The 12,107-nt window shown below is 45.8% G+C and overlaps 1 protein-coding gene across 1 annotated transcript in view; it reads right to left on the bottom strand.

The window, feature by feature from the left end:
• The window catches only part of LOC308080875 (histone deacetylase 4-like), a 93,602-nt gene that overhangs the window by 35,439 nt on the left and 46,056 nt on the right, over window positions 1-12,107 (bottom strand). Inside the window, 3 exon segments of the mRNA XM_080422924.1 lie at window positions 7,383-7,501; window positions 8,742-8,865; window positions 11,287-11,437. Coding sequence (XP_080279050.1) covers window positions 7,383-7,501; window positions 8,742-8,865; window positions 11,287-11,437 — 394 coding nt within the window.

Below are 12,107 nucleotides of genomic sequence, written 5' to 3' on the forward strand. Positions count from 1 at the left end.
GAGGCAGGACGGAAGGAACGTCATGTCACGTTGGCTCCTGCCATGGAGGCTAATGCTCTGTTTACTCTGCCGGGCCAATCAGGGGCCTCAGCGGGGCCCCCCCTCCCGTTAACCAATTAGAGGCCCTTGTGTGTTACTTGTTACTAATTATCGGGAGTGATGTTTCGGCCTTTCACGGGAGAACAAAAGGAGGGGACTGAAAGAAGAACAACACCCCTGTTTTGTTTTCTCACTCTTTGATATCAACGTTTTGTTTTAATATTGCATAACCAACTAAACAAGCAAACCAAACACACAAATCCAACGGCAATTATAACCTAGTAACGAAACAACAGGATAGGACGCCGGAACACCTGTTGTGCATCGATCTAATCGATGCGCACATGATAAATCCCAACACACCTAAGAGAGAGAGCCACTCTCTACAATAAATTAGTTTGAACCATCTACCTGTGTCTTTGAGTGCCACCATAGAGGTGGAGGCACGTCTTGCTTTTTGCCTGACTTTTTTTTAAAGTAATTTTTTCATTTTCTCCACAATTTAGTCGTTATGCCAATTTCCCCCATGTTTGTATAACCCTTGTCACTGTGAATTCCTTCTGTTGGTCTTGGAGAGGGTGCAGACAAACACGTCTCTTCAATACACATGAAGTCACCTGCCGCTTCTTATCACCTGACAGTGAGGAGTTTCACCAGGAGGGTGTAACGCAAGCGGAGGAACATGCTATCCCTCCCAATTCTGCTCCCTGCAGAAGCAACCTGTAGGAGTCGCTATTGCAGCTCCAGAGATCACCCTCCCCCTGCCTGCGTCCTACCTGTGAACCCGGACAGTTATGTTCGCAGGAGTGCCGCGGCCAAGCCGGAGGCTCGGTGACGGAATCAAACTCCTGTCTCCCCAGTGGGCAGGGACTTTACCCCCTGTGCCTTCCGAATGCGCCTCATGGAGGCTAATGCTCCGTTTACTTTGCCGGGCCAATCAGGGGCATCACCCCCTCCCGTTAACCAATTAGAAGCCCTTGTGTGTTCTTTGTTACTGATTATTGGGAGCGATGCTTCAGCCTTTCACATGAGAACAAAAGGAGGGGACTGAAACAACAAGACTTCTCTCTTTTCTTTTCTCACTCTTTGATATATATTTTAAAAAATTGCATAACCAATGAAACAAGGGTCAAACAAATGCACAAATTGAATGGCGATTATAACCCATTTACTAAATGACAGCTACAGTGGCTGGTGTCTACAGAGAAACAATATGCGGTGGATATTAAAGGAATGCTAGCATCCCCTGTCGCAGATAAAGCATAATCAAAATGGCTTTGGCTTTAATCCCTCAGCTATGCAACCAAAACAAGTGACAACAGTCTCACTGCTGGATTCTTATCCTGTATGACATACTAGCTTAATTGGAAGTTGAAGCTTTGTTGAATGAAATGCAGCAAGGAGGTATGTGCAGTACGCAAATGAAGAGTTGCATTCCACATTTTCTATCCACCATTTGCAAATACCTACTCTCAAACTCTGAAAATCCTCTGTATTTTAGACCTCATCGTTATTTTAGAAATGTATAATGGTGAGTGTTGAGATAATACACATTAACAAAAGTACAGTTTGGAATAAACTCTACAAATGTAAAATATGTATGACATTCATGCAATGTGCAAACATTGTCAAACATTGTAACCATTGTTAGCCATTGTTTAACCATGCGTCCCACTACTGACTGTTTATCCAATTCCCTGCAGATTTATTCTATTCCTACAGTGATTTTTGTCCCACCAGAATTCCAATGTAAAGACACTGAATGTCATTTTAGAACTCTCTAACTCACATTGGCGACAGTACGTTTTCATATTCCTATAATTAACCACGGCCTACAGCCATCGTTCTATTGTACCGTTTCTCAACGTCGGGGGTCTGGGTACCGCTAGGGGTCCAAATGGACCCTTACGTGTCTGTAACTCTTGAGTGTGGTGGTCAGATTTCAGAATCAATCGTTTTTGTCTGTGTCAGCTCCGATTAATTGCTCATGGTGGGTGTGTAGCTGTTGTTTTTAATAAGCATTTTAAATGCTGCCCCATTACTGTGAATGATACCTCAGGTTTTGAGATGCTTGTGTGTAGAGTTAGTGTGCACCCCTCATCTTCTGTGTGGTTATACGTATACCACTCTAGTAAACTAAACTCGAACTTTCTGTCTGAATTTTCAATTTTTCTATCCTCGATGGACCTTAGCTATGAGAGAGGCACCGTGAAGGAATCAGGCCCCAGTCTCTACAGTGGTGGGTGGGAACATTACCCCTGCGCTGCCCAGAGGCCTCCTGCTCTTGCATTTTGGATGAAAACACTGCCTCCAAATGTTCGAAGGCATAGCCAATGACTGTAAGCGTTCGTGGGTCACTGCAAGACCACCCATGCCACCGCAAGGACACGCGTGTGCACGGGAACATGCGTGTTCATGTAGCTCGCATTGTTGCCCTGCCTCTCAATACGGGGGTTATATTGGGGACAGGAGCATGCCACATCGGCTCCCTCGCAGCTTGTGCACAGTAGCGTAAACGTGCACGTGCGCTTACGCGCATGCGCGTGGCGCCGGGCAGAACGGGGCAACGGGAGTGGAGGGTGGGAGAGTTCTATGCCCCCTGACCTTCAAAGTGAGAACGGAGATGTGTGCAGAACTGTCCCCACCAGCAGCTTTTTCAGAACCCACTTGTCGCTCACAGAAAGCGGCCCAATAGACCGTGAAAAGTTGTCACATTTAAAACACATTCTCTGTCTTATTTAAAACACAATTTTCTCTATTATCTCAATCTATCATTTTCTTTTTTCTTTTTTTGTTAAGCAACTGGGTACTATGAAAAGCGTAATGTATTATTATTATTATTATTATTATTATCATGGTTGGTTGGACTATAATTTCTGTAGCTTGTTGGAACGGCAACCTCCAACTTCGGACTTTCGATGATGTGTTTTCATTCTGGACTCATCTTTGCCCATATATTCAATAAGATAAATGCAGGAGTAGCCTATTATATTCAGATAAAATTGTTTTGTTTGTGCATGTAGGAAACTGTCTATCGTGTGGAGTAAACAGGACATGAATCAGATATTTGAATCATGGCTCATCTAAATGAATCATCGGATTAATTTAATTAATTGCGCCCTGTGCCAACATGGATAGCTGGCACGAGCTGAAACGTGCTTAAGAAAGAACAATGCCATTGACAGCACTTACCTAGAAATACGAATGTACGGAGAAAAAATACTGGAATGATGTCGTGATGAGGTTAATTGCCATAGTCGTTTATCTTTCCGTGGATATAGTTGCCCTTTAGTTGCTTTCCATTTTAATAGCTCTTTATCTTCAGCACCTGTCTCTGGTCATGTTAAAGATTGCTTGTGTTTTTGTTGGGTCTTGACCCAACAATTTGTGACAACTACAGGCCAATTTCTAAATGGTCATTCATAAAAAAGAAAATCTGGAAAAGACATTCTTGTTACAAGTTCTGGCAGCCATGAAAGTTATCCAACAATGTCAGGCCTGATGCCCAAAACCTTGGTGTCTTAATTGACCGCAGCCAGATCTACAAGCTATTCGGTGTACAACAAAGTATATAGGGCTTAAATGGTCAACATTTTATACACAGTATCACATTTTGTGTTTATTATTCTGTTGCTGATTTTATTTTACTTCTTCAGTTTTAAATAAAGCACTTTGTACTCTTCTTTTGACACAAGTGCGTTATAAATAGGGTTATTATTATTATTGTATTCATGTGAATTGAGGGATGGCCTAGTTAGACTAGGAAAACACTCTCCTCTCCACTAATGACCACAGACATAGTGTACAGGGAAGGAATTCACTTGGCAGGGGCAAAGTTTGTGATGTACAGCTTGTTCTCACTTTGAAGGTCAGGGGTCACAGAACTCTCCCACCCTCCACTCCCGTTGCCCCGGTCTGCCCGGCGCCGCGTGCACGTAAGCGCACGTGCACGTTTAGGCTACCGTGCACAAAGCTGCGAGGGAGCCGATGTGGCATTCTCCCGTCCCCTGGTATACCCAACGTATTGAGAGGCAACAGGGCAACATGAACACGCGAGCTACATGAACACGCATGTTCGCGTGCACACGCGTGTCCTTGCGGTGGCATGGGTGGCCTTGCTATGACCCACGAGCACTTACATGAGGATAGGGAGCGAGGCCAAAGGAGAGAGATAGAGAGACACCGACAGAGAGAAACAGGGAGAGACAGAGAGAGAGAGAGAGGGAGAGAGAAACCCATACACAAAGGAGCGCTGTTGGTCGCTGTGACCGTTGCTGGGCAGCGCTGGGTGCCAGTCCTCCACTTTATGGCCAGCCAGTGTTATAAAGAAGCCTCAAACCTCCCTCCCAGCTGGCATTAACATAAGTAAACCCCGCAAAGCACGTCAGTGCTGTGTGGGCAAATATCAGGGTGGCACAGGCCCTCCCCTCTCAGTGGAGCAACACACAACGCCAGCCTTCTAACCGATATACAATTTATTTTTAAAATATATATTTTTAAAATTTTTCACGGTCTGAATTGGCTTCTCGAAGCTACGCACTTTGAGTTGTCTCGCTCTCTCACACCAGTTTCCCCACAAATACAGGTTTCTTTGTTCGGCCGATTTGTGTAAAGCCTGTTTTATGGCTTCATTGAATAATAGGCGTTTTGAACGAGGAGGCAGGGGTCTACTGTATATGTTTACCCCACTGACGTCCTGTGCTACTGTGTTTATTTGAAGCAAACTTCCTTGCAACCTTGTTTGATAGGGCAATAAACTATTCCGTTTTGAATCTACCACAGTAGACGAGCAAAGAGCAATCCCTATCCTCCCTAAAGGAACCTCTCCTGTGTTCTTCTCTCCTGGCCGTGCTACTGGCCCTCCGTAACATCTAATCCTGGCCGGTGGCGGTGTTGCATTGCACTCCCGGCACTCGCTCCCTCCTTTAAAAAGAAACCTCCACTGCCGCGAGCGTTATTCTAGTAAAGAAGACAGGAAGGAAATAAATAGATAAAAGTATGTATACAAATAAAGACATTAGTCAAAAAAAGATACAAAGAAAAATCCCCAAATAGCAGAAATAGCAGATCTACAAGCTCACACAACTCATTGAGGCTTTGTGAGCTTGTAGATCGGCTATTTTTGCTATTCGTCGCACGACAAAGTACGTAAGTGGCTAAGTCAGTGGTTGCTCTCCTCTCCTCTTTTCTCTTTCGCCTCTCCTTCCTTCTCCCTCTCACTGTGCCCCCCCCCTCCCCACCCACCCACACCGCCACTCCCTCCCTTCCATCTTCCTCTCCTTCTCCTGGGGGTGGAATGCGGCTGTGTGGGCCAGAGTCAACTGTGGTGTGTGTGCTGCAGTGTCCCGCGGCCTGCCGGGCCCAGAATCAACAGGAGCGGAGCGCGGCCTGCACCCGCCGGCCTACCACCCCGCTAAGTGAATAATTGCACTGTAAGGCGACCGCTGGTTTGCAGCTACACCACCACACACACACACACAGCAGACACCACACAGGCAAAACAACCAGAAAGCACACCCATATACACTGTGGGCACGCACACACATACAGTGCGTTCGGGAAGGAGTATACAGACTTGCGCACAAACATGCACTTTGCACTCTGCACACACACACACATACAAACACACACACACACACACACACACACACACACACACACACACACACACTGTGCATCGTTGGGAAAAGACACAATTGTTCACAGCGACGGGCTTCAACACAGTCAAATCCTTAGTGTTAATTTAACCACAAACAATGTAACCACAAACCACAAAGAGGGTACAAATTTGTACATTCGTTGTGGTAAAGGCTGCATGAAACCCTAGGCTGCTTTTGTAGTTTGCTTTACAGTTCAGGTTTAAAGCTACAGCAGGGTAAAAACATGGCAGGCTGCATAACACTGACCTACACCATGACGAAAGCAACACAGCTACAGCTAATCAAATTGATAAAGGATATGTTCGATTTAGGTGTGTCAAAGTGCATTGACACTACTCATGACTACTGTATATGCTTGCACATTGGAACAGCCATGGCTCTGGACACAGAAGACACGCCTACTGTACATGTAACACACCCATTATTAACTGTATTAGCTGCAGCTGCGTTGCTTACTAGCCTGCCATGTTTTTAACCCATTAAGACCTGAGGCCGATTCTAAAAAATAAAATATAAAACATAAAACATATCTCAAAATATTTGTTCCAGGGACCCCCATAAGCAAAGATTTGAGTTACAAATGTATATGTAATGTATTTGTATAATATAAATGTTTACGATTTAAAAAAAATAGCAGATCTTCAAGCTCATAGCGCGGCACTCGTTCTAGCCCTATAAGCTTGTATATCTGCTATTTTTGAATAGCCAAATAAATCGAAAATGACACAGATGTGTTCCCGGTCTTACTGGGTTAATGTGGTGTTTTCAACCTGAACTGGAAAACAAAACCACACAAATCATCCAAGGGTTTCATGCCCCTTTAAATTAACCCTGATGATTTTACCGTGTACTTTTGGGCTGTAGTGCACTCGCCTGAACTCTTGAACCACCTACGCATATACTGTACAGAGTCTCTCCACCAACACTCTCATATGGGGGATGCTGGGAAATCCCTGACAGGCTAATTTAGGAGTGATTAATGGCGTGGGGCACTGATGCTATCTAAATTACGCCAAACGTGAGTCTGCATAGAGGCTGCTGGACAGCACAGTGGTGAACTGTGCTACACTGTGTGTGTGTGTGTGTGTGTGTGTGTGTGTGTGTGTGTGTGTGTGTGTGTGTGTGCGTGCGTGAGAAACATGAGCTCGCATTGCAGCTACTGGACGGGCACAGCGGCAAACTGTGTGGAACCACAGCGGATGAAGTCCTGGCTAAATGACGCCAAAATGTGCGCCAGCCCTCTGCCACTGCCAAAGCTGCTGCTCAGTGTGGATGTGTGTGGAGCAAAATGGTGAAAGTGCATGTGTGCACCTGTGTCTGTGTACATTTCAAGGAGTGTGTGTGTGTGTGTGTGTGTGTGTGTGTGTGTGTGTGTGTGTGTGTGTGTGTACTGCACCTGCCTGTGTGAGTGTGTGTCTAGTATGTGCAGGTGTGTAAACAGTACATACATACAGCATGTGTGTATGTGACATGTGTAGGAGATATACGTACAGTGCACATGTGTACTTTCAAGTGTGTGAACCGTACATGCATTTGTGTGCATGTGTAGATACACATTACAGTACAGTGCTTGTGTGTGTGTGTGTGTGTGTGTGTGTGTGTGTGTGTGTGTGTGTGTGTGTGTGTGTGTGTGTGTGTGTGTGTGTGTGTGTGTGTGTGTGTGTGTGTGTGTGTGTACAGTACCAGTCTTGCGCAGGGGGAAGTCATCGCGAGGGTTGTACACGCCCAACACAGGATGGTTATAGGCGGACAAGCCCGTCTGCGGAGGAGAGCTCTGGTCCAGCGAGCTGTGCTGGGTTTTCCTAGACAAAGAACCCCCCCACAAACACACACACACACACAAACACGCACACAAGCATGAGCGTGCATAATCATACGACAAAAGACACACACAACGTACAAAGAGTAACTGGTCCAGCGAAGATCACAGAACCACATGCTACTACTACTTGAACCTCAGCATTCATATTCTGGGGGGGAATATTAGCCAAAAATAGCCGATCTAACAAGCTCACAATGCGACGTGTTGTGAGCTTGTAGATCGGCTATTTTTGGTATAGAGATTTGGTGTAGATGGGAAAAAAACGGCCCAAGTACAGAGCCAACTTAGGTCCAGTTTGCCCGTAAAATTCAATCCAACAGAATAATCCCTCTGAAACAAAACTCCTGACTGATAGATTTGAGTGATTGGAGCGTTGCTACTCTAATCCGTCAGCTATGTTGAAGACATGCGGCCTAATCAGCCATCTGTGCTTCTGCCCACAGAGCGGTGTTGTGCTGTGTTTGTAGGCCAGTTTATAAGCTGGACCTGGCCCTGGTCCAAAGCCATGTTCTGGTCTGGTGAATGTATATATACTCTGTGGTGCCTAATGTTCACCTCTCCTGGCCTCCGCTGCACAGAGGAGAGGAAACTACCTCTTAATGAGCAGAGAGTCAATGGAGGGAGGGAGAGAGTGTGAGAGGGAGAGAGAGAGAGAGAAAGAGAAAGAGGGAGAGAGAGAATAGCACTGAAAAGGAGAAAGGTAAAACCACAGACAAAGCTAGAGTTGTGCGCACCATAAAACCACGCGTGCGCAACTGCACGCGCACACACACACACACACACACACACACACACACACACACACACACACACTGTGACTCCGCAAAGAACAGACAAGGCAGGGCCTCAGTATACCAGCACCTCTCATCAGGTTCCAATAACCTTTCCTCACAGTGTGTGTGTGTGTGTGTGTGTGTGTGTGTGTGTGTGTGTGTGTGTGTGTGTGTGTGTGTGTGCGTGTGCGTGTGCGTGTGTTCTATGCTCTTTATTCACCTCTCAGGCGTGTGCATACAGTACAGCTTGTTTTGCGTGAGCAATGAAGTGGGGACCAAACAAGTGTAGTGGCGTCATTGTGACTCAAGCTCATGGATTTTAAATATTGTAGGCGAAAATATTTTTAAAAACGTTGTATGAGTACTGACGCGCTTTGCTTATTCACTCAATCTATTCCTTCCTTCCCTTCCTCATCTCTCTCTCTCTCTCTCTCTCATGTTGCGTACCTGTACCAGTATGGGGCGTCGTTGGGGAGGCCTCCTTGGTTAAGGCTCCTCTGAGCGAGGGCTTTCTTCTTGTTGAGGACAAACTCCTGCAGTCTCATCTTCACCTCTGTGCTCGCCACTGCACCTGCATGAGTCATGGACACCACAATATGACTCACATTCATCTCATGTCCAGATAGCACCTCAGCACCCACTAGCACCTCAAACCCACCCACCCACCCCCAATTGTTGTTATTGTGCTGTTAACATAGCACACAATAAGGGCAAGCTGGTTTTGGAGACAAGAATAGGGGGGAAAGTGTATCAACGTGGGGCACTGAAACAACGTTCCTCCTCTACACACACACACACACACACACACACACACACACACACACACACACACACACACACACACACACACGCGTGCACACACACAGTGGCCCTCATTTATCAACGCAGCTTATAAACCGGCTTATATTTTTCCATATATTCGGCCGTACACCAACGTCGAAGTCACATTTATCAACGAATCCTACACAGCTGATCCGAGCCTACATTTGGTCCCAGGCTTGATAAATGTCACGGCTGGAACCTAGCGTCATTTAAATAACACGCCCTTAAATATTCTCAAAACGCCCCGATTTTACGACATGAAGAAGGACCAGAATACGACCAAAGACATCAAAAGCCAATGAGAAAGAGTTTCCCCCGCCTGCGTCGCCACACACGCACACGCACACGCCCTCTCTCTCTCTCTCTCTCTCTCTCTCTCTCTCACACACACACACACACACACACACACACACACACACGCCCGCCCGCCCATGTGTTTTTCACCGTAGCGGTACAATCTTTGTCACGTAGGCTTGTAGCCTACATGAATGACATATTATGATACCAATCACATCGCCATGAATGGAATACGTTTGTATATTAATTTATTTAACCCATACCGAGCAGTGCACAAGCAGTCATGTAGGATATTCCCCGTGAGACGGCAGTGGTTTCGGTCCGTCCCGTTAATAAGAGATTGGAGCGTCGGGTTTATATCCTTAACCCAGCCAGGTTGTGTAGCCTACATAGCTCTCTATGACATAACTCCATAACATAGGACAAGCTACTGTAAGTTTGTACACCTCACTGTCCATGAAAAGATCGTCGGCAGTCCCGACCGCGGGACTCCCGAGTCCCGACGCAAAAGCGCTCGTATATTTTGAAAATAGCAGATCTACAAGCTCACAACGCGTCGCGATGCGACCCGTTTTTGAGCTTGCAGATCTGCTATTTTAAAATAGCCAATGCAACTGAATGACTGTTAAAGCAGTTTGTTTAAATTACTTTATAAAATGTTATATTTTCACAGGGATTAATTATTAGTGTGTAGATATACATTTAGGAGTGGATTATGTGTCCAGATGCCTGTCAGACAGTCAGACAATGCTGCTCCGCAGGTCTAGAATGGAATAAACGGGCGCAGCCAACGTCAACAACTGGTCTCGACCAGACGTGAGATCTCAGCGTATGGTAGGGTGAAGCCCACGTCAGGATATATTGATAAATGCCGAAAGGTGCGGTGATCTCGCCCTACGCCCATTATTTGGGCTGCACCGCGTTGATAAATGAGGGCCAGTGATTTCTCTCTCTCCCACACAGTGACTGAGATCCATTCATTCACACCATTCAGTCACTCATTCACTAACTCTCTCACACGTACACAGCCATGCGAGAGAGACACATAGATATGATACACACTTCACATTCTCTCGATCTCTCTCTTACACACACACACACACACACACACATGGCCTTGATCTGTACCCGCTTTCCATATAGCGTGTGAACTGGCCTCCCCCAGCTCTCAATGGCCTGTTGAGAGACATCCAGCAGGGCGAGCAGCAATATAACCTGCTTTAGCCCTGGCCAAGGCCACCAGCTAATACAGCCCGTATTTACCATAGTAAACACACACGCTCTCCAAGTGAAATGGAAAACACGCACGCACACATGCATGCGTGTGCACGCTGCCAACGTCTAAGTCAATGGTGCTTTCAACGTTGGTTTTTTTTAAAAACATTTTTTACCCTTCTTCCAAAAGTACTGGGAACTCTGGGAGACGCAACTGGGGAAGAACGTACGATTTCTGTTAGAAATGGATATTGGTCTAACCAGCTCTCCTTATATAAATAACTGGACATTTTCGACTAGCACAGAGTACAGTTGCTCTTAATTTACACTCACTCATATAAAATTTTATTGATAGAAAAATGGAACTACAAACTTTTTGATGTGCTATTTTCAGTGCACGACACCGGCGTGCCGTGCCGAAATATAAATCTGCATTTTTACATCTCATCTCATACTTTTAACCCATTAAATCGGGGAACGCATCTGTGTCATTTTAGATTTATTTTGGGGAAAAAAATCTTGAAAATGTGTGTATGCGTTCCCGGTTTGAATGGGTTGAGTCTGGATTGGTAAATGTCAAGGGAACAAAATGGTTGACATTTAACATAATGGTCCTCTCTCTCTCTCGTCTCTCTCACAGTGACTGACTGGGACTTACTCTCCTGCCCCCTCTCCTTGTTCTTGAGGAGCAGCAGCTTCTGCTCCCTCTGCTGCTTCTCCATCTCCTGCTCCAGCCGGTGGTTCTCCATCTTCCTCTGGTGCTCCAGCAGCTCCTGCTGGTGCTTCAGGGCGAGAAGCTCCTGCTGTTGCTGCAAGAGGAGGTGGAGGAGAGACATTTAGTAACGCATGGATGATGGATTAAAGAAAAATAAAATCTCATGACTGAACATTTTGTCAGGGGGAATCCTAATCTGCGATTTGTTAAAACGGCGTGAAAGGAGCGCCCGCACTGGCACTGCGTTTCCTAAACCAGTGGTTCTCAAACTTATCTGTTCCAAGGACCCCCACATTGATACATGTCAGCCCACGGACCCCCATTTGAAAAGATATGCCAGGGACCCCCAAAAGAGACAATTTTTTAAGGCTATAGCAGTGATTACGAACCATTTTAATTTCAAAGAACCCAATTTGACACGCATTAGGCCATGGACCCCCATTTGATGGCAATTGTATCTCTGGGATACGCCAATATACACTGTAAAATCAATGTTAATCTAACTCTGAGAGTGTGCAAATGTAACCAAATGGACCCTCGGGTCCATTTGTAAACTCACTGAGTTACAGGCCTGTAAGGGTCCATTTGGTTCCAAGCTATAAATCATTTAGCTGGAGACCCCCCTGGAACCCCCCCAAGGACCCCTGGGGGTCCCCGGAACGCGCTTTGAGAACCACTGTTATAGACGGTTTCAAAATGACAACAGCAAACATAATGATCTTCCACTTCCTAGAGAAAGAAGAACATAGGACCTTCTGTTTTAT

This window comes from Gymnoscopelus braueri, assembly GCF_963280865.1.
Source record: "Gymnoscopelus braueri genome assembly, chromosome: 24".
Taxonomy (NCBI): Eukaryota; Metazoa; Chordata; class Actinopteri; order Myctophiformes; family Myctophidae; genus Gymnoscopelus; species Gymnoscopelus braueri.